The sequence below is a fragment of the Pogonomyrmex barbatus genome, unplaced genomic scaffold, assembly GCF_055798465.1.
Source record: "Pogonomyrmex barbatus isolate J1 unplaced genomic scaffold, ASM5579846v1 scaffold8, whole genome shotgun sequence".
NCBI lineage: Eukaryota > Metazoa > Arthropoda > Insecta > Hymenoptera > Formicidae > Pogonomyrmex > Pogonomyrmex barbatus.
Window position 1 is genome coordinate 6,989,572 of NW_028297182.1, and position 24,328 is coordinate 7,013,899.

Genomic DNA, 24,328 nt, shown 5'->3' on the forward strand with positions numbered 1-24,328 from the left:
TTTCACAATCTTCAATTCTTCAAAAAATCAACCTCTTATAAATCAAGGCATATACGGAATAAAGATCGTATCCAAATCCAAGATTCGCCGACTACGAATCGATCGCTCTCCCATGAAGTCACACATCATTCCATCGACTTTCCTTCAATATTCCTACTTATTCTTTTTAATATAGTTTGACACAAATGTGTCAAACCATATTAAGAGTAAAGGTATTATTTCATGTTGAATGTTGCGTGTGATCATTTAGAGTGTGAAAATAAATAAAACAAAAAATATCATTCCATAATACTTAACATAGACAAAAGATCAGATTTAGCATTAATAAATTTGTTGTCATAAAGAATGATGTAAAAATTAAATTTAATTATTTAATATATTATTTCCTAGATGTCACATTGGCCTTGCGTAAAGCTCGCTGCTCATACAGTCGCAATGAGCGCGATAGAGGCGAGCCAAAAGGAACACGACGAAACAGAAACGGTGTCCGCAATGGCCTCTCTGTCTATGCAGCAGCCTACGAACCTCACGTAAGTATCATTTTTTTATTGTTATCTGTTTCTAAATTATTAAATATTAATAAATAATTTATATATACATACATATACGTACGTATCATATATAAAAATTTATTTAAAACAACAGGACTACGCCAGAACATTCCCGAGAGGTTTCCGAGGAGCCGATGGAACAAGACGAGGCCAAATGAAGTGTACGAAGACCATTCTGCTAGATATAAAAAGCATTAAATTGTATGAAACTGTGTAAATGCTCTTTGGGATCTAGAAGTGCATTTCTCAGTGCAAATCGAGGGACTCACCATCGTCACGCATGGTTACCGTGACAGGCGCACGGTCAGCCACAAATGTTTCACTTGCGGAAACATGATCGACGACATGTGCAGATTCATGCACAGTCCCGAATTTAAGATTTTCAATTTTTTCAAGTAAGATCATATATAAACAACGGCCAAGTAATAAGGAAGAAGTGATCTGTAATGTTTCAGGAGGCTGACGACAATTTGCGATGATACGTCGCAAAGTTGTCGATCTCCTTTTCTTTATTTCTTTTTTGTGTTAGATGCGAAAAATTTGTGAGTTTTGCAAATGTTTTTATTGCTCTTCGCGCGTTCGATGCGCGAGGTTGTTGTATAGTTAGCTAGATGACAAATTGTATTTGTCCATTCTATAGATTTCATTTTTTATTGTGAAACACAAGATTTGTAATCTTTTTAACGAATTTAACATTGCTGTTAACATTGTTGAAATAAATTCGAGCGCGCTAAGTTTTCGCCCACCAATTGGATACCGCTTGATAAATTTTCGATCCCAGTGTCTTATCAACGAACAACGAATGGTTTCGAGACTCGATGTAAAAACTGGAACGGAGACATTTTGTAATATTATTAACAAAACCACCTTGTCTGGATAATTCCATTTGATAATTGTGGAAAAAGAATTGTAGATCAAGCGCATCATCATTTGATGACTTGGTGGGAAAAAATTGCGAATACACGCGTGTTATTCGAAAATGGACATCCACAAATACTTTGTTGACATTATTGATATAAGTGGTAAAGTGGTCGAATTTTCTCACAACTGTATGTAAAAAAGTCTGATGCATCGTGTTGCCTTGAATAATTCGCAGGAAGAATTAATTATTCATGATAATCCGTATATATATTTTTGAATGCTAATTACGACCTCGGGCGTCTACTTAGAACACTTTCAACGAGCCGTATTTTATCGAAACATTCAGGGAGATAAGTACAGGGAATTTGAGAAAGAGCTGTGTTAACACGACAAATGTATATCTCGAATCCTAGAGATTCTTTTTGTATTGCGCCTATTGTTACGAAAGACGCATTATAGATTGTACATCAATCACGAGGAATGCATGATTTTTCGATACAAACGATTTGTGACTACGACAGTATTGGCACAAGCGTCTTTGTTTGCGAAATCACTTTTCTAAGATTAAAAATGTATTTCCTATAAACCATCAAAGAAGAAAAATAAAGATGGTAAAATAGCGAGCTTGATGGCTAAGAAACAACTTAAATATAATCGTTGTGTATAATCGCTCGCTGTTTCTAATTTCTCTTTCATATGGATGAAATCAAGAGAAAGAAAAATACACAGTTCCGATAATATAAAAATATATATATATATATATATATATATATATCGTATATATATATATATATATATATATATATATATATATATATGATTAAAAAATTAAATATTTTATATACGGAAATTCTCTTTTCATGGATTCGAAGAGATTTCCCATTGAAAATAACAATTTGATAAAATGTGTAAAAAAATTAGAGAAAAGAAATCGACACATTGACACATAAGATAATTCCACGTCGAGCGCTTCTTTCTGAATAAATAATGCGCGAATAATGGGACGCGAGATACACAGATCTTTTCCCCTTGGAGGAAGTACCAGACTATCTAATCGGTGTGCATATTAAAAAAGAAATGGTCTCCGGATTTCCAGAGAGATTTCCGTGTGTGCGTCAGGCCTCGCTAGAAGAGTTCGTGCAATAAGAACGATTGGACAACCGTGTATTTATAAAAGACAGTAGCGTTTAGATCTACTTTTTCCGCCTTCAACACGCGCGATCTATACTTGGTGGAGACGCGCGCGTCGCGCATCGTGCTGGTCACTAGCGCTTTCATTGTCCTCTCGTCGTCCGATTCGCTTTCCCTGTTCTTCGGGCATTCAGAATGTACGATGTCGGCGAAAGAGCTTCGCAGTGCGTGAACACTTTCTCGAATCGAGGCGATTTACGCGACTTAGGCGACAAAAATCGTGATAACGTTAAAGAAAAAAAAATAAAAGGAAAAAAAAAAAAGAAAAAGTCGATGTTTAGATCCTAAATATCATGTCGTGTGCGCGATGCAGACGTATATATGCGATGCTACGTGCACGCGGTGAAAACGTGACAGGACATACTCATCGTAACGAGATACTGAGAGATGCCATGACACGTCGACGCAAGTTGCTTCGCGACCAATTTGTCTGTTATCAGATAATGCGTGATAATTCTTACTCCCTCCACAGTTGAGAAAACGAGATGATGACTCAAGATCGGAATTGACAGGTTTTATCTCTGGATTTTGTTGCTATTACATTTATAACAACAAATTTGACTTGAGCTTATGTTGCAATTTGTATAATTATTTTGAACTTTAATTATGTAATATGTACATAAACGGATACTTATTTGTATATAAAATTGATAATGTCAATGAAACGTAATGTACATTGATTATGAAATTAAGAATTTAAAATAAGTTGGAAATTATTAGGGAGATTAAAGTTTGCATAGTTGGGCGTTTCTCTTCGAAATTTCTAAAGGCATGGCTCGAAGCTCTTACAAGTATTCGCTGCATAGAATTTCTCGTCTGTCTGTTACGTAAATCACTGCCAACGACAATTATACGGCATGGTCACATATTTCCACGAGCACGTGCAGTCGCATTGATACACCGTTAAATATATGTTGTTAATGTTTTCAAGTGCGAGAGCGATACGCAGAACGTACCGGGAGTATCGTTCTGACGAGATTTCGACACATGGTTTCTTGCTGCGAATAAAGGCTGGTGTGATTTTTGTGATATTTTGTAAAAAGAAAAAGCTAAGCTATATATGGTTAATTAAGTGTATACGTCGCGGGAAGGTATGTGTAAGAGAAGTAGGAGGAGAGGTAAATATATAATTCACAGATACAAGCATTTATTTTTGTGTCATGCATTTTATGGAGAAAAGAAAAGGATTTTAAAAAAAGGAATAAAAATGAATATAAGAGGAGAGTCTATTAATAAACGAATTACACGAGAATGCATATATATATATATATATATATATATATATATATATATATATATATATCGTTCGTCATGCAAGAAATAAAAATATATATCTATAATGCTATAAATATAAATATATATATATAAATATATTAAAATATACCGATATATGTACATTGTATATCCGTGTATCGCAAGAATCTCAAGTGTCTGTTAAATGTTTGTCCCGATAAAAAAAATTCGCTGAGGAAACGCATAAAGATTGACTCGATGTATATTAAATATAGAGATACGAGTCCAGCCTATGTGTGTATACAGTAAATTAATTAATACGAGAATACAAGGGAAAAAGGAAAGGGAAAACGAAAACGATGATTCTCTCGTAGGCGCACCAGTCTGTTAATGAGTTTGAAGTTGGCAAACGATTCTATTATAGCATTATCAAAGGTAACTGTAGACAGAAAGATGCGTGTTTATCTGTTTAAGAGCGAGTCGACCATCAGCGGCATCGTCTCATCCGCAGTTGTCGCATCGAACAAAGTGAAGGGCAAGTGTGGCTCGCTCTCACTTGAGAGGATAAGCTATTTGAAATTTACGGAAAGATATCGCGTATAATTCTTATCGCGGGCCTACAAACGTCACATCCTGATTATCGTTTTTTATTCGCGATATTCTGCCGTCTGCCCTTCCCCGCATGAATGCTTCATTTTTATCATTATAGAATTATCGTGCGATCATATCAAGCAAATTGAAACATCAGAAAGATGTAGATCTGCATTCGTATCTTAGTAAAATTATTTTTTAAAAAGACACACTAGATTTTGACTGAAGGATTACATAAAAATTATAATAGCATTCGATCAAATCTAATGCCAAATATAGAATATCGATGCAAGACGTAAACGTTTCGAACGTTGTTTAAAGTAGCGGTCTTGTATTCATATCTCATTTTAAATGTTAAATGTGGCTGACTTGTAATTCGTGTTTGAGATAAGAAGTAAAGGTCTTCTCAAGGTCTCTTATAAAGCAAGATTCACATTTAAATTCACATTTAGCCGTGCATACGTGATATAAATGCAGATTTTAATCTTTTAAAATTTTGCGTCGCTTGAATAGAATCGATGACGAATTTCATTTGGAGTAAAAGGAGGAGAGCGAGAAACTTACGACATTCCGGTATCACCACTCATGGCAAGTTGATACAAACTAGATGTAAATGACTATTAAGTTCTTGTCCAAACGCCGAGTATAAATGTGTATTTTAACAGAGTTCTACTGTTACGTTAATACACACACACACACACACACACACACACACATACACACACACACACACACACACACACACACACACACACACATGCACGAATATATTGTCTATATTGCATAAGCTTAATGTAATAGTCATAAATTTTTTATGTATATAAATGTACCTCTATAAAACTAATTTTAAATAAAAAGTATAGTCATTGTGTTAAATATTTATTCGGTTCCTCGATGTATATCCTTGAATGCTTCAATTAATTATGCAATGTGACAGAATTCGAAGATTATATGATGAACTAATTTTTACAATTTGATAACTTGTAAATAATTACAGGATTTTATTGAATCGCAAATTATTCGTAATATCGAACGTTATGTAAAAGGTAATTAAGAAAAGTTTAAACGATAGCACGATAGTACGATACGTATCTGTATATTTCAGAATAGACACACAATCCAGAGCTCTTATAGACATTCGAATTTCATACAGCGTAGTGACAAACTGCTCTACTTATATCACCACTGTTAAGGGTATAATTGAAAACTTATAGTGAATTAAATTACAGTCAGAATCGCGGTAGCACGAATCGCAATCGCAATCAGAAAAAAAAGCGCATCAATTAAAATGCCGTTTTTACGTATTTTAAGAAATATATTTATTAGATATTCCCACTTTTGTGAGGCGTTCAAATTCTCATAAAGCTTATATTCATGTAATAGAGCGGTTTCAATATATACAGCGGTGTGAAAACACATTCTATGAGAAAAATGTCACTACAATGAATTAATGTACATTCTGTCGCTCATAATATGAGTAATAATTGGATTTTCGATTGAAAATTTTGCAACTTTCAGATAATACCTAAAGATAAAAAATAACAGAAATTTGCACACAATTTTTAAAAGATACAATATTTTTACAGCAATTACTTCAATTTAAAAATATAGCTTTTCAACAAGAAAACTAGCGATATTTAAAATATTGAAGAATTACGTTGTACATTCGAGTAAATAAAAAGGATTATCTTTAACAATAATTTATGTTAATTGGGAAACCGCAAGTATCATGATACTTCATTCAACTTATAAGTATTGAATTCTAGGCAGACGATGATTGAGATATACATTTTGTCGCAGTAAAACAGTGCAGATCAAGAAATAAATGATAATTTAGCAGAATTTCCATCGATTTCCACATTCGTTACATAGAACAAAGGTGGTCATAGGTTCATCGGCTGAACGTGTTTGCACTTGATTATACGTGCAATTGCGTTTCTTGCATTTGCCGCATTTGAGCAAGTCGGTCTTGGTTCCCTGCACGGTAGCGAGTTGCGCGTCGTTAATGGCCTCTTTCTTGAACTGCTCACGTAACTGTTTGATCTCATCACTAGCCATCTCCTCTGCCGTCATCACTGCTAACCGAGCAGGTGTGATTGCACCAACTAGGAAGTTGGTTCGTAGATTGGGATTCTTCACATCGCGCAGATTGGCAACTCTACTGCGTACCTGGTATTTGAATGTAAATTGTAAATATATTGATGAAAGTAGCATAGACATCGATATTAATTACAAGAGAAATTCTATATGCAATACAATGGAATGTATGCTTGAATGTACCCTATTTTTGTATCTGTTATCAGTATTTTTAAATTCCGCGTAGATCGCCTCCTCCAATTCTTCCGCCAATTCTTCCGGACTAGCACAGCCATCTATGACTTTTCCATCGACGCGTAAAGCTGCTGCTAATAGTTCTCTACATTTTAATCTGACTGCATCTGTTGTGGTAGGAGCTGGAAAAGATGACTGTTTCCTTTGAATATCTTTGATTGGTTTCTCCTCTTTCATTTTTATATCGGCAGCATCGGTCGTATCTTTTTCTTTTTTCTGATCATTCTCCTCCTTTATTTTCTCCAACTTCTCGTCTTTCTTCTTTGAACTACTTGACGATGTAGAATCTTTCTCTTTATTTGATCCTAATACATATATGTACAAATTCCAAATGAATTATATGTATAAATATCAAAATAAAATTAATATTAAAATCCATTCTCTGTTATTGTACATATACATACCAGATAAAAACTTTTTCCAATTCTTGATAAGAGTTTTCGATAAAGAAATAACTTCTTCATCTCTGCTAGATTTCCTCAAGGCATTCACAGTCATTCCAATGCGTGTTTTAGTCAAAAGCTCCAAATCAACTGGTAACTTTTGTAATATCTTGAGCAACTCCAAAGCCTGTTCCTGACCCTGGATCAAAGATCACATCACAACTGTTGTAATACACGCAGTAAGAGTTCTTATTATAATACTGACAATTACATTTATATATATATATATTGACATTTTTATATTTTCTCACTCTTCAAGAACAACATAATAAAACAAACTTTCCAGTACGTCCACACAATAAATGGTTCGATTCGTTCATAATAAAAACGCTATCTCGACGAAATCGCGACGAAATCGCGACGAAGAAATAAATATCGAGAAGTACACGCGGAGTTAATTGGACGCCACGTCGTGTTATCGCATGTAAACAAATCACCATTCACCGCGTTGTCGCCGCGACGACCTCGCTCGCGCGGCACTGCCGCGTTCACGCGCGTCGATAACAGCGGCAAGTGCTCGACGTTACGTCGAGAGGGGAAGCAGCACGCCTCGCCTCGCCTCGCCTCGCTTTGCCTTGCCTTGCCTTGCCTTACCTTGCCTTGCTTCCCCGCGGAGGAAGACCCCGGCCGTCTTAACGCGCGCGCGCTCCCGGGCCAGGGGATATACTGCGAGCTTTAGTTTACTCACTTATTACTCACCGTCCCGTCACCGCTCGACATCTTGTTGAGCTTCTTCTGGATGCGTAACACCTCTTCCTCGGCGCTCATCGTCGGCGACCGTACAGCTCGCTGTACGAAATCAGTTATAAACAGGAGCGTATTGCGGGCAACAAAAAGTATACTCGTCGACGCTCACGCTCACGACCGGATCTCGCGATCGTTGGCCCGCGACGCGAGGCGGCAAACTCGAAGGCGAATAGAGCGCGAAGCGGGTCAGCCTGTCACGGTGGCGCCATCTGCGCACACTTTCTAGTAAGACCTTTTAAAACACACGTCGTCGTTTGTAAATATACTATACTATTGTAAATATACTATACAGTTTATTATTTCAATTGAAATCGACAGACACCCTTTATAAACGTGATTTATATCGATCATTTAATACATATTAACTAGTTATTTTTTATTAAATTTTTCTCATATCAATGTATGTAAATGATAACATGCTAAGTCGGTACAATACGTATCAAGATATTGTATTGTACTCACTTAGTATGTTATTGTTTACACATCGTTAATAAAGATAATTCAATAAAACATTACTAGTTAGTTAGTAGTAGTTAGTATCAAATGTATATATCAAATACTTGGTATAAACTAAGGTATAATCTATTCTTTGTATTCTTTTCTAATAAAAATCACAAAACAGCCATTTTTGATTGGTCCGCCATTTTGTAATAGTTCTCACCTATTTCGAATACTTATATTCGTGTTAATTTAATTTAAACAATTAGAAAATAAATATTTTAAAGGTATTAAATAGATTTTCCCTATATTATATATTCAAATAATGCACAACTAATAAAATTATTCATATTAACATCTTTTCTTTATTAAAATTATTTTTGACATTCAAATTTAAAGAAAAAAAATAAAATTCTTTTTGTTTCTAAAATTTATTTTAAAATACATTATGCACAGTCATAGACTTAGAATCATATTTTTTTATATTTTTTTGGTAAATTTTCTTTTAGCAGAAACTTTTAATAAGTATGATAATCTAAATATGATGAATGATTTTGTGACAATTTTTGTACATAATGACAATCTAAGATATCCATTTTTTTAATTTTTCAATTTTGTCCTACATATGTTTCTCTGAATGCATTAAAATAGGATTAGAAATGCATGAAGATAAAAAAAGAAAAACACAATGTATATATACGCACGCATCCACTCGCACTCGGATCCGACATAGTTTTGATTTTAACTTTTTAGGATTGATTTTGTATGACTTAAATTTGTAAAAAAGACAAAGGAAAATCATTTCTTTCTACACTTCTTTTAGAAAAAGTAAAGAAAATTATAAACAGTTATTACTTTTTTGATCAAAAATTGGCAAGAGGGGAAAAAAAAAACAGAAAACGATATGTATCAACATTTAAACTAATATAATAAAAATATAATTAAGGAATAAGTTTAATAAAATTAAAATAACTAAAATTAAATGTATTTTTTAATACAATTCTTTTGGGAAACTTTTAGGTCAGTTGTGTGTGTGTGTGTGTGTGTGTGTGTGTGTGTGTGTAAATTATATTTGTTCCATTATGCATATAGGTATACGTATACAACATATATTCTATTATTTATGCATTTATAATACATTTTTTATAAAAAATTAAATTCTATTATTTTAAGTTGTATGTGAATTTGTCTATGATAACATTATAAATGGTGTACTGTCAAATAAAGACACTTTGAGCTTATGAGGCATCATATAACAAACGTTCTACAAAACATTTATTTACTACTACATCAATAGTTATTGCACAAAATCTCTTTGATAGACAATTATCGCTATTCAAAGGTCCTCATTTAACACGTAAGTGTTCGCACCTAAGGCATTATATGTCCAGAAGCGAAGCGACACTGGCGAAGACGGCGAGGAAATGTCTTCCTTTCACCTCTACTGCATCGCGCATCAGAGATCTTGCGCGAATCCGATATCGTGAAGGACTGGAAATGCGCCCGCGGTTCCGGTTGGTGGGGCCCAACATCGGTTGGTGGCATGTCCCACGAACTGTGCTGGCAGTACGGGAGACGACCCATGAAAGTAACAGTGCACCTTCCGTCCACCTTTGCCAGGCTTGCGACGCGTTCTCCAGAGACAGACCGAGTCAGTCGTATGCCCATCGTCCTGGAGAACGGTGCTCGCGTTTCGTCCGGCAGGTATCAAAAGATAGGACGCGTCGTCCTCTCAGTGTTATCGTACAAATACAAAGGTCGCGAGTGCAACGACGATCACATATATCGCTGCTGTGGACCCGTGCATCATAAACAGATGCACTTGGCGCGCGATATGTGCAAGCTGAGAATCTCCTGACTCAAGATCGCGACTAAATCATTGGGGAATTAGGAGAAGCGACAGACATGGATTGGGTAAGAGCGGCCTCACCTTCGAATCGAAAGTGATAAATCGATTTATCAAGCGATTTCTTTACGGAAATCAACGGAGACTTCTGGAATTCTGATTTCTTGGAAATGTTAGAGATGTCAAATTCCAAACTAAAATAACATTATTTATCTAATTATATAAAAACATTTTTTTAATTTAAATAGAAATTGCTTAATTTAGTTCTATACGTCTACAGAAAATTGATTCTGAGAATATTTTGTAATTTCTCTGGAATCTGCTTAAGTATCAAACGTCAAATGTCACGCTAGATGCTGAAACAGAATATATTATGATTATAGAGAGAACAATTTTTAATTTTATTTTTAATAAAATCCGATTTATTTATTTATTTTTTTATACAACGTTTGCGAAAGATTTTGAGAATATCGATATTCATTTTTATCTGAATAATTCTCTAATCAAGCTAAAATTAAACTTACTATGTAATTAGAACAAGAATTAGACACATCCATTGACGAATAGAATTTCACTTTTAGAGATAAGTTATTCTCAATCTAAAAAAAGTAAAGAATCCTCAATCTCTTTTTTTTTTAACAATAACATTGCAATGGTAATATGCGATACAATCAAAATCAATTTTTATACAATCAAAATCAATTTTTTGTACAATAAAATTTTATTTATATTTTTTACAATTATCAAAAAGATACACGTAATTTTCATTTTCGTCTAAATATCTATATTCTACTATAGCGACCACAAAATCTCCACGTTAATCTTCTCTATAATTATTTTTTATCTTAAAAAAAGTATGTCTAGGAATAAAAATAGCCACGATTTTATCATGAAAACATTATTTGCAAATTTGCAAATTAAACAAGTTATATATCTTTATAGGTCGATCCGAGAAAAAAACTTTAATTCATCGATCTTTTTATAGCATAATTTTTTTTTTTACGACGACGACAATCGCACGATGCGTAATCAATAATTTCTACCGCTTGCTAGAAGTAGTATGGAATCCTCGAGTGCGATGCTAACGACGGGCACTCTCGGAAAAGTAAGACAAGGACTACGCCTAGGCGGGAAGTGCGGACTTTCCTGCGCGAGATGTATGTTATCTCCGTAATCAAACATGAACGGCGATGCTTGCGCCCGGCCGTTTCAAGATTCCGCGAAAGAAATAATGTTTATTTGGAAACTACGGAGCCTCCGCGAGCGGAAGAAGTTACGTTTACGCTTGAATCCGCGTAATTATGCCTCGTTACCCGCGCGACTCGCAATCGCGCTTCTCACGGGAGTGTGTTACTGGGACGTGCGATGGATGCGATGGATCGAGTTCTGACCGAGCGAGCGACGATCGAAATTGCATCAACATTAATCAGAAATCGCACCCTGATTGCGGTCGCGACCGCGATTTGTCCCACATGATGTCCTACATTTCCGCGCGCAACGCAATCGATTTTGACGTGACTCGATGAGGTGAGGTAAAAGCTGCGCGTCCGAGGCGGGAGATCGAATTCCAAAAGGAAAGATCTGTATTAGCGTTGAGTATAATATATGCAGGCGAGGGAAACATTTGACTTGCATATTCGCCCCGCGGTATCAAAACGCGATTGTAAACGCGAGTGGCGAGGAAAAGAAACCTTGAGAACTGAACGAGAAGTGTAAACTTATGGGCACGTCTGTAGGCGTAGGCGCTCGCTCCTTCTTTTTTTCTTCTTTCTTTTTTTTTTTTTTCTTTTTTGATTCTTTGCATCTCACTAGTCACGCTTTCAACGAGTCCACGGCTTTAATGAGCACGAAAGTGAGAAGGAATGGAAGGGAGATGAGGAGGGAAAGGAATATCTTCTGCGAGCGCGATTCTTTTATCATAATTTTAATTTAGATTAATTAATTTAATTAAAGTTTGAAAGAAAGTAACAACGTTGTTATAAACTGAAAAATACTTTCAGGAGTTTTGGGCTTTGAATTTTTTAAAAGTAATCAAATGCATGGAATGTATTTAGCAATGGAATAAAAATACATTTTTCTAAAAGCAAAGATGGAAAGCGAAAGATAACGTCACGTAATACCAGTACCAGTTTATATTCTAATATTAATTAATTTATATATTTACTTTTAATATACTTTTTTAAATAAATTTATTTTGATTTTTAGTTATACTTGTTATTGTTAACAATTTTTTATACTTGTAATTAGAGTTATTGCAGTTGAAATATCAAGTATTGCAGATACAGCGATAAAAGTAGCACTACCGGTAATTTTAATTAATTCCTGATCAAATTTTAAACAGCGAAAGTGAAATTGGATTTGCTCGCGTAATCTCATTTTAGCATATTTCAACATATTTTAACATATGCGTGAAATATTGCTACTTTATATAGCGATCAATGAACCCACTTGATCGAAATCGTTGCGTATTCTTTATTTTTAAATAAATTTTAGAATCTTTCCGTAAAAGATAATTTTTCGCAATATTTAAAGACTTAAGAATTCATTATTTCATATTCGAGATGCTATTAATTATTTTTTTCTCAACACGCGTCACGCTTTGCATATATATATATATATAGCATCGAAAAATTTATTATATAATTATTATAATGTACTTATTATAAATAATTTATTATAAAAATTTAAACCCAAGTTTTTTTATTCAAATTATCATATTACGTCATCATTAAATTTTAAATGTTTATTTCTTTTCCAAAGATATATGTATCAAGATATATATTTTTCGCGTTTCTCTTCCCAAACCTGTCTTTCATCTGTTTAAACGTGAAACATCGAACGGATAGTGGAGGATCGCGTATATTGCGGTATTAATTCGCCCACTTATTACGACGTAATAATCTAGGAAAGGATATCATCGTAATCTAGAAGGTGCTGGTAAGAGAACCTCTTACCGCATTCCTCCCAACGATGGTAGATTAATGTTGCGGCAGCGGCGGCGCAACTTCTCAGGATCTACGCGCGATCGAATGTATCTCAAGGCGCGAGCGGGACGAGCTGCATGGAAGAGATCATTTGAGGGCACGATCTACGCGCATATCGAATACCTGGGAACCGACCGTCGGCTTCCTCCCGACGATGGAAGGAAGGAGGGGCTCTCACCTCGAGCACCTCCCGACTCCCCTTACAGTGCACTCGCAATGCACTCCACTTTAAGTCGTTGCGCACCGCAAAGAAGGAGCGAGCGCGTGTGATTTTGCAATTCGATTGCAAAATCGAATCAACCGGGAGGTCGTAACAGTCCTCCCGTCCTCCTCTTCGACAGATCAACGCGGGCAATTTGCGTTTGGGCAAGCCGCGAGAAAAATTGCGCCTTAACTTATCCAGCGGAAAGTTAGATACGAACCGTCACGGACTTAGTTGATTTCGTTTTTTTTTTTTAGTTGATTTCAATTATTCAGGAATTACATCAATTATTTAAATCTATAACTTCTTTGCCTTTCCAGAGTTTTCAATTATTTACAGCAAGATGATAATAATTATTTAAACAAAGTAGATTTCTTTTTCCTCGCCCTTGAACTATTGAACTAAAAACTCTAATTATAGCCATCGAAAAATAAAAATAAATTTTTCGAAATTTGTCGATCACAATACATTTTATATTTCGATCACAGAATTTCTTCTTGAGGGAACTCGTTTCTCTAGGAAAAAATTAATTTACTTAGCTCATTTTATCTCTAAAGGAATTTGTGACTTGTAAATTCTTTTTTGATAATTAAACCGGTTTGAAAATAAAAAAACACTCCCTTATCTTTCGGCTTGAGGATCGTGCGTCATCGTGCAGCTTCCGAAGTGAAAGCAAACTTGCACTTCATTGCGCCGGGAGGGATCGAGACGCGGGCGATTTTAATGCCTGTAAAGACCGACCTTCGCAGTTGTTCACGATGACAATTTGACCTTCGTCCAGTCCAATGGCTATATTTGCGTGCCCACGAGACACGGGAGGAATGCATGAAAGGAGCTGAGATTCCGGAATGAGAAGTTTTCTTAGGGAAAAAAAAAAAAATGGACAATCGGAGACAGAAATTGAAATGAGAGACATTCGGCGATTGGAAGGTCGATCAGTGGTCGACCTTTCGCGAAGTCGAACGTGACTCGAGGAGAAAATTTTCCCCGATGTTAAACGCAACTTTATTACCAGTTGCTCGGAATGAACGATGCTTATTATACTTTTACTTTATATATTTATTTGATATAAATAATATGAATATTAACTTATAATTATTTAATATTTAACATTTATTTTACTTTAATATGTATTTTAATATTCTACTAACATAATTTTTTTAACTGAAAGTTATTTATAATTAATTAATACGATATGGTAATTTATATGAAAATTAAGAAAATTCAAATTTTAATCTTACAGTTGTAAGTAAATTTTACAAGTTGATATAATTTTCAAATTTTTAAAATTGCAATTGTATATAATACATATAAAAAAGAGACACGTTTTGCTTATTATATTCTTTCTTGATTCTTTCGATGATTTTTTGCTGAAAATTGTTAAATAGAAATGATATTTTTAGGTGAAAACATCTCTTAAATCATCTTCTCGCGATTGCGAGAGCTCTGGCATTATCGTCATATTATATTCTTATTCGTTTATCAATATTCGAAAACTCTGACATCACGTCTATATTAATCTTCTCCAAAAATGCGGTAGAAAGCATTTCTTAATCGACAATAAGTTACTTCGCAGCTGCATGGATATGCAAAGTATTTTATTAAAGAGAAAATACTCGGAATCTCAGTTTATTTTCAAGAATATTCAATTAAGAAGAAACTTAATTGTTTCTTACGCGTTTTCGTAGAGATAAATATTCTGTAAATATTAGACTTGAGGTAAAAAGGCAGAGTTGAAATTAAACACTTTCTGCTGCCTGCTTTTAAGTGGGACGAAAAGTTAACGGATCGTCAACTGTGGCGCGAATCGTTTCGTCGACAAAGAAGACTTAATTGCCGGCATAATCGGTCTATTAATTCTCTATGAGAAAGAGAGCGACAGTCTGAATGCCCCGCGGGCAAACTCTGTAGAAAGTAAAAGTGAATGAAGCATGGTCTTCGACGACGACGCGACAACTCAAAGCGATTTTACGTATCTACTTTCGAGACGAGAAAATAATTGCAAATCGAAAGCGCTATTTAATCGCGACAAAAATTGAGATAACTTTATTTTATAATTAATGTCTAGCGGATATGCGTGAATTGACGATGAGTTGCTTTTAATGTTAGAAATTTATTGCTAATATAGTACGCAGGTAAATAACGTTTTATCTTCGAAAAAGATATAAATAATAAATAAAAAATAATATAAAAAATAAATATTAATAACTATTATTTGCTACTAATTGCTACTACTAATTGCATTCACATTTAAATTTATTTATTTTAGGTACAAATCAAACGCAATACAGCCTTACAAATTGCATTTATATCAACGATATTGTTAGCTGCGAAATTTTAAATCTAGAAAATTTTAATGATGATTTCATCTCTAATGATGGAAGCGGTGTATGAAAATTAAATTCCATTTAATTACAGTTGCATGCAATGCGGCCAACTAGTAACGATAGATCAGATCGCCAATCGCCCGCGCAGCACCGGCTCAGAACGGAAATAAAAAGATTCTAGATCAAGAATGTCGCCCGTCGTACCTTTCATAACTCCAGAGAGCCGTAAACGTTGTACTCGGTCGTAACACCGTATAAACACGTTACTTAATTATATAAATCTGATCGCCGACTTTCAGTAAAACTGACTACATCAATTTTCCATGAAGCTTAGGAAAAGTTTGTCATCCAAATGTTTAGATATAATCATTTTCATTCTATTATTATTCTATTATTCATTTTTATTTGTATTATTACTAAGAAGAAATGTTTTAAGAAGAGACATTTTATTAAAATAATTCTCCTAAAATATCATCTTACAGAAATGTACTGGTTGTCATCTAAGAAAGGAAAGTCAAATAATAAAATATTAATAAACTTGATGAAAAGATATTTGAAGATTATGTTACAGCGCAATTTACACATTTTTTAAACATTTATTGTAGATTAAGTCATCGGTAAAATTAATTGAATTGGACGTCTGACGTCTAGACTGCATTCTTGCGTTTATCGTTTCGAGGAACAATATTAAGCGAAAGAATCGAAAGAAAGGCCGCGACTAAAAATATCATTTGCATTTTTCTCGGCACGTCACGTAAATAACGACGATAATGTCTAGAAGAGACGGCTGTTTTCAGTACAACCTTGGATGTTCAGAAATCTGGTTCTCGAAGTATGCGACGCGTACAGAAAGTGCGAAAGGTCAACTGGGATGCCTTCTGCATCATTATAGTGATAGCTTCGCTCGGTAAACGGGTTCTATTCTCGTGCTCTGCCTTCGTTCTCAGTTTACTGCCGTTGGACAAAAGCCGATAAATATTGAGATAAGAACATTAATTTTAGATTTATATTATACAAAAAACAGCGACGATGCATTCTCGACGATTTCTCATTTGCAAAAAACATCAGTGAATTGTAATGTATTGTAATGCCATAGTTAAAAGAAGCGCAAGTCGTAAAATGCGTGCCAAAAATATTATTTTTAATTTTCGGATCAGCTAAATCCATTCGAAAGAACTATCTATGCTAAAAAGTAAATTACAATTGTAAATATAAATAACAGAAATGAAAATATGAGATAGACATTTGGGCAGTGGGCAAAAAAGGGCAATGTAATTCATTTGTATTGAAACTTTAGAAAGGTGCGAAAAATATTTTTACGATATCGACATACAATACTAATTGTTCTCTATATTTAATCTGAAAATGTTTATGGCTTCTATCGATAGCGAACAATTTGACTTTAATGAAGCTTCATTTTATTTATTATCGAAAGAATTATCAGCCGTCATTTCGATAAATAGCTGTTCAATTATAGCGCCAATTGACGCTGCCATCGTCGAAATTATCGGTCGCGGGATCTGATAAAAAAAATGATACAATGCTGCTTCGAGGCATTGTAAACGGAGAGAAGAACTGTTCGAACGTTGCTTCCTCTTCGAAAGTTATGAGAAGAAATTAACTTGTTAACTACCGAAGAGCTTGAAGAGAAATTTTCTTCTTCGTCTCTCGTTGCCTCAGTTGATTGGTCCGATCGATCTTGTACGATATTCGAGGAAACGATATCGACGTGTATCACATTCCAAACATTATTCGTGTTTGAATTCTATAGTTAATAAATCTGCCGGGTAAAATATACGTGGTAAAAGCTGGATGATGTAGTTCCTCGTTCGAAAGGATTCTCGAAAGGTCTTGCGGTTGAGGTCGATTTGATGATCTCGACTGCAACTATATATATACCCAATCACGATCTACAATTATCACGCTTGAGATAAAATGTCATTTGTTCTATTAACATGAAACGTCATTGACCTTTTTAATTTTGATCTTGAATTTTGATCGAAATTTTTGATTAAATATTGAGAATAATTTGAATATTTCTGTAATTATTAATATTTGATGATTCTAGACAGTACTTTATAAATTCGAGAAATTATTTCTCAAATCAATAGTTGCTCTCCATTGTCGGTAAATAAATAAAGAGAAATCACTTATGCAACATTGAAAGATCCTATAATTAAAGATTCAATTGCTGTCTCGTAGGTGCATCGCTTAATTTGTATAATGAATATATTGTCGCAATCAATGATGCAAGTGTGAGATATGTGAAGAATATTTTCAGTCGGAAGGAAGAAATTTATTGTTCCGTGTTTGAAATAATTTGCATTCCTAAATATTCCAATTTTAGATTTCTCGATCGGTCGAATACGGCGACCAGTTGATATTTCATTGCGGAAATTGCGATTAATATACTGGTTTAGCTGGTATCAGATAATTAAGTGAAATACATTTATTATATTGCTGGGTGGGACTCAGCAATCAACGGAAATAATTCGGTAATCTCGATGTCAATGCACGATCAATTTGCATACATTATTGTTTGCGGTTATTATCACTTTCCTTTTATGTGCAGTATGGTAAAGTTTACGTAATATCAAAATATCCTTCATGGAGCAATTATATAATTATGATAGCAAGGATACCAACACGTTTATTCTAATTGAGTGAAACCGTTATCCGTAACCGTTTCTGTACATCACATCTCCCTATCGGTTATTCTTACATATAGATATAATCGATTATAAAAATTTCTTATATATCCTGATCATTAAATATACGGATTTTTTAATAACGGATTATAACGTTGCTGTTATTTATTGCTGTGTGAAGAAACGGAATTATGTAAAAGTTGTTAAATAAGAAAATGGTAAATATAATGGTAAAAGTTAAGTAAATGAAATATATAATAATAAAAGTAATATAATAAAAAAAATAATAAAAATATTAAAAACTACACTTCAAATAAGAAAAAAAATGAAAAGATGAAAATAACGCAATGCAAGAAAGATCTTAAATCTCATCTCTTTTTTTCTCTTTATCTCGGATTTTATTCATAACGATTTATTTTCATGAGCGTTGCATCTTCGAATGGTGGTAAAAAATTAGGAATATAAAAATCAATAAAGCTGAGTATTCAAATGATACGGGAATTTTCATATTTATTTATTCTGCGCACGGAATACGTGATACACAGGACCAATTGTACGCATATTGCATTCGATATTCGGAGTTGCATGTCTGCACGTCTTGCTCGTTGTAAGAGATTTTTCTTCTTGATTATAAGTGCCGAGAGATCTTCAACGAGCTCGAACACAAGCAAATTAAATGAACGTTTGCCAACTTGTGCTGAATTGCACATACGAGTACTAGGTCAAAGTTAATTATTCCATTCTAAAGCGGAAAGTTGCTTAATACAACTTTCTTCACGGTAAATTGGAGTCCAGTTTGAGATATTAGTGCTAATAGTCACGGTAATAAAACGCAAATAAAATAAGATTTACTCATATTATTTGTACTATAATACGACGAGCAAATATATCGCGAATGAGATATAATAACGCAGACATACAATTTTCGAACAGGGTTTCGTACGATTCGATTTCTTTCGATTACTTTGCATATCTTTTAGTTTATAAATATAAAAAAAAAAAAAAATGGAAAATGATCGGATTTCCGAGATGGGATGGGGCAAGGCTCGGCTCCTTTCACCGAAATGCAAACTTATTTTTATGAAATAACACGAGAAATCGTCGAGAAGCCGAACGATAGAAACGTCCGCAGGTGGGACGGACGTTGGCAGCGAATCGCACGTCGAAAGCACGATGAGGACTTCCGTTCCGGTTACGAAACTTCCAGAAAGTCAGCAATGACCAGCCCCGGCTGCGCTGGATCGACGCGCGCGCGCGTGGTGTGTGTGTGTGTGTGTGTGTGTGCGTGCCGATATGCAGCGGCGCGAGAACGCGACGTGTAATCGCTCGGGGCTCTCCCTTGAATCGGTTGTATATTCGCTTTCCAAGGATCCCGGCATTGTAGAAAGTTATTTGACATTTAGAGGGGTCCGGAGTTTTTTGACCCCCCCCCCCTCCTCCTCCCCGCGTGCATACTAGCCGCGTGCCATCGAGCGCGAGTTATTACTTCGCGGGAATGTACACGTGCGAGCGGAGACGGATTGTAACGACGAATGAGATGATGTACGAATGAGATGATTATCAGGTCCCCGTAAACCGCGGACATGTAATGTGGAACGTAACGTGTAAGGCCGCACGCTTTAGAACGGATGAAGATAGAAATTGCGCTATACCGCAATTATTTTAATTGAAGACCAGAAGCTGGCTGTTCTTCGTATATTGCAATAAGCACTGTGTGTATAAAGATATGAAAGGATACATGGTAAAAGCTTCATTTAATTTACGTATATTGCGAATTAGATTTTTTCCTCTTCAGAAACTATAGATTTTTCGTATATATATATATATATATATATATATATATATATATATATATATATATTAGAGATCGCAAAATTATCGGAAACAAAAAATATATATATATATATATATATATATATTAGCTAATCCGTAAAACTTTTATGAGCAAAATCTCGAGAGTCTAAATAGATGATAAAATCTCGTTAACTTTAATTGCATTTTTAACGCAATAGATAATATCAGGATATTTAATTAACAAAAATATTGCATAAAATGGCAAAAATAGCAAATATATATACATATAAAATACATTAAAATTAACGAGATTTTATCGTCGTTTATATTCCAAAGATTTTGCTCGTAAAAGTTTTGCGGATTCAGAATTCGATGCCTCGTAAAAGTACGAGCTTGCTCTTAATTTTTCTAATTGCTCTTAATTCTTCGTTCCTTTGGCCAAAATAACGATCCGATGGTACATCACTGGATCATCTACTCCGCCTATAACGCCTCAGGTGTAAGTTTCACCGTAATCAGAGGGAATGAACCAAGTCATCGCGCCCGCGGCTATCTTCCGCGATAGACCGGTCCGGAATTTCTGTTTGCCTCATTAAATGCCCAGAGTCCGCGGAGGCGCGTTAATTATTATCACGGTGGCGAGTAGCACGCCGTTACACGTTAACGTAACGTATAACGTTAACGTAACGCGAAACTCGCCGCCCGAAACGCGCCACGAGAAAGTCGCGCCGCGTTCTTTCTTCTTGCTTTCTCTTTGCACACCCATTACGTAACGAGGAGCGGTCGTCCGTGTTATTTCGTATGTGTCGTCGCCGCTATCATTACTTTTCGATATGTGTCATCGATCTTTATTAATCTCGCATCGAGAGCCACCGCCCGCACCGATCGCACTGACCGAGCCCGAGCTGAGAACAAGTGCATCGTCGTGCACTTTACATTTCTGCGTTACATAAGCGGTTACAGACGGAACCGGCATTCGGTGTACGCGTAACACCGAGACAGACGGATACTTTATACAATTCCTGATTTTAATTCATATATCTCACGGAGCTGTGAGTGCACTGTGAATGAACTAGGAATCTTAATTCCCAGGGATATATACGTTACTTTAACTTAAAATATATTTTTAACGTAAAAAGATATAAATATAAATAAATGCAAGTTTATTATATACGTTACAATAAATTTTAATATTTTAATATACGCATAATTTCTAATTTAAAATTTATCGCAATACGAATGAAAGCTTTTATTATTTCTTGATTCGCTTATAAATATAAATATTATTGTATTTTTATTAAAAATTTTATTAAAAATTTGTTTTTGTTGTTTTAGGACGCTTTTTTATATTTTTTTAATAGTCTTTAAAATATTTTTTACGCATAAATATAATACAAGAGTGAAAATTTCTAGCATTTATTGAATTTTGTCGATAGATATTGATAAAATCATCAACCATCACTACCGATCCGTTAGCAATGCGCGAGAAATCGAACGCTACCAAAATAGGGACGAACTCGCCATGAATTAATTTTTGCGAGACTCTCACTTTGGCATATCGCATTATACGTCTCCAACGATGATGAATTATTAATGAGACCACCATTTTTCCCGTTGCAGGAGGTGCGAGCAGCGTCGCTGATTCTCTGCTTGGGAATTCTGCTCGCTACGATACAAGATGGTAAGTCTTTCACAATTGTTTTTTTTCATAAATATCTAATTTTTTATAAAAGATTATTAAAATTTATTATTTTAAAAAATTTTTCAATTTCACATAAAGAATCTGAGTATTTTTTCCAACTACTATTTTTTTATTCTAATTTCAAGTTAATTTTTCTTTTAAAAATTTAATTCTAAAATTTAATTCTATACTCTCTTTCTATCAACTTTTTTAATTTTAAGTATTTCAAGTATTTAATAATAGATCTGTAGATCGACATTATTTTAAAGTCCGATTCATTCGATCCTCTTCCACTCATTGAGAAATATTTTGTACAGTTAGATACAAGTGATAGTAAATTGAATTTCAAGTCAAGTAGGAAAGTACCGTAATGACACCCCGGGCTTTGTCCATGATGTATACCGGGAAAGTGGCGCTTATATAGCTCTTAAAAATAACTTATAGCTCGCGATAAAATTTCGAAGAGCGTTTATACACCGCCAATGTAAATCTCATCTTGCGAAACAAACTGTAAAGCTGCACTTATCCGCAACCCCGGGATTTATCCGACTGTTGGTATATTCTGAGAGAGAAAACAATAATCATTTCCACGCTGCACGAGAGTAAGCGACACTGCAATCGAGAGTGAGTGAATTGGGAATGGGACACGCAAAGAAAACGAAAGGGTCTCTCAAATCGCTCATAAAATACTAGTTTTTCCAGTTGTCTGGGCGGCCGTTCGCTTTCCTGCAAAAATCCCGAGAAAAGATTGAAAGTTTTACTAAAGCCTTGTTATTGCATTCGATTCTTTTGCAAGTATTATGTCTAATTAATTGTTTAATTTTTTATAACAATAATCTGCACATTTATTAATTATGTACGATTTATGACCAAAAATATTAGTATAAAAATTATTTTATTTTGTGGGTGTATATTTGATATCTTTTAGAGGTTGCTTGATCAATTTGAAATAAACTTTTATTTATATATAAAATTTTTATCGCAGATTTAATTTGAAAAAAATTTGCTGCATATATATAATATTAACATGCGATATTAAAAATTGTGAAAAATTATGAATATTTTTTAATAGCTGTACATACTTGTTAACAAAATATTAATTACTTTTCTCTCAGTTTTAATAAGATCTTTGATCAAAAAATGTAACATTAAAATTAAAACTGTTTTAAAAAATCTAATAAATCTAATAAATATAATGAATATAATATAATAAATATAATAAATCTAATAAATATAATAAATAAAATCTTATATATATATATATATATATATACATATATATATAATAAATTTTCTTTAAATAAATACGTAACATTTTTTAATTATGAAAAATAAATTTGTTATATTTTATAATATTTGTTACAAAGACATTTCTAATGTCATGAACAATATTTAAATGCTTCATTTGTTAACAAAATCAACAAGCTAATTTAAAACAAAAATAAAACAATTGATAAGATACTCGGAAAATACATCATTAGGTATAATCTTTATGCACAAAAGTATGAAAGTTTCTCAGCGCTCGCGCATTTGTTTAAGCGTCCAAGAACATCGTAAAGAGTTAACATTATAGTTAACATTTCCATAAATTGCGCGAGGAAATCGTAACATTTCTCACAATGGACAATAATATATCCGAGAACGAGCGATAATATGTGGAGACTTCTACCCCGTAACAGCTATGCGCTTACAATAACAGTACTTTCAACATGATTAAGGTATGTAGAGCCACGCCGCGATTTTTCTCATATTCGACGGCAAATCCGGAAAAACGCCTGATCACGAATAAGAGCAGAGATCGCGAGCCTCTTGCCTGATATTATCTGCGCTATTATGTATCGTGGCTAACACTGTTCTACGTACCGCTGATATATGTATACATATCTCGTGAGACTATTGCGAATACCCTTAGTGGGCGTTGTTGCTGTGAAAGAAACATCTTGATCGTTTTGGTATCGGTGATCTTTAAGAGGCGAATGGAAGCAATGAAATTTACGGATTAAAGACGTGTTGCAGTCATTACAATGTGTTTCAAAATTCTTGATTATAATATAAATAACTTATTTTTTTACGAACTTTAAACTTTCACGTTACCCTTATTACAACACGAATTCGTTTTTATATTCGAGATACTGAAACAATTTATTTATTTATTTAATTTATTAATTAATTTATTTATTTTCTGTCGTTGTTTTGTTGTTTTAGTTGCTCTTTTGCGATTAAAAGACAATTAACCTTCAACTTGTCGAAAGTGCTTTTAATATTTTAAAACTGTATGTTAATCGTTCATTTTAAATAAATGTTTTTAAAATATAATGAAGTTAATATGTTTAATTAAATTTACAGTAAAAGTAAAACTTACAGTATATAAATGTTTATTTTCTAAGTGAAAAATCTATATTGAAAATGAATATGATACAGAGAATATGATACCGAGAATATAATACAGGATTAATAAAT

The 24,328-nt window shown here is 34.1% G+C and overlaps 3 protein-coding genes across 16 annotated transcripts in view; 2 read left to right on the top strand and 1 right to left on the bottom strand.

Moving 5' to 3' along the window:
* The window catches only part of HDAC4 (histone deacetylase 4), a 104,058-nt gene extending 98,755 nt beyond the window's left edge, over positions 1-5,303 (top strand). For all 11 annotated transcript variants that reach the window (XM_089083996.1, XM_089083997.1, XM_089083992.1 and 8 more), the window contains 2 exons: positions 391-530; positions 646-5,303. In XM_089083996.1, coding sequence (XP_088940122.1) covers positions 391-530; positions 646-709 — 204 coding nt within the window. In that variant the 3' untranslated portion in view covers positions 710-5,303. The remainder of the gene's footprint in view (positions 1-390; positions 531-645) is intronic.
* Positions 5,304-5,507: 204 nt separating this feature from the next.
* TfIIS (RNA polymerase II elongation factor) lies at positions 5,508-8,127 on the bottom strand. 4 transcript variants are annotated; one of them, XM_011637376.3, is made up of 4 exons: positions 7,901-8,127; positions 7,163-7,340; positions 6,708-7,063; positions 5,508-6,596 (listed from the first exon to the last, which is right to left on the bottom strand). In XM_011637376.3, exons 1-4 carry the CDS (start codon positions 7,967-7,969, stop codon positions 6,261-6,263), a joined length of 939 nt encoding a protein of 312 aa, XP_011635678.1. In that variant the 5' UTR covers positions 7,970-8,127; the 3' UTR covers positions 5,508-6,260. The 4 variants fall into 4 exon arrangements, with proteins under 4 accessions (XP_011635678.1, XP_088940133.1, XP_088940132.1 ...); XM_089084007.1 differs by having other exon boundaries at positions 7,890-8,124; XM_089084006.1 differs by lacking the exon at positions 7,901-8,127 and adding an exon at positions 7,413-7,782.
* A 1,726-nt stretch (positions 8,128-9,853) lies between these two features.
* The window catches only part of LOC105426278 (uncharacterized), a 38,680-nt gene continuing 24,205 nt past the window's right edge, over positions 9,854-24,328 (top strand). The window contains exons 1-2 of the mRNA XM_089083659.1: positions 9,854-10,300; positions 21,808-21,868. Coding sequence (XP_088939785.1) covers positions 10,292-10,300; positions 21,808-21,868 — 70 coding nt within the window. The 5' untranslated portion in view covers positions 9,854-10,291. The remainder of the gene's footprint in view (positions 10,301-21,807; positions 21,869-24,328) is intronic.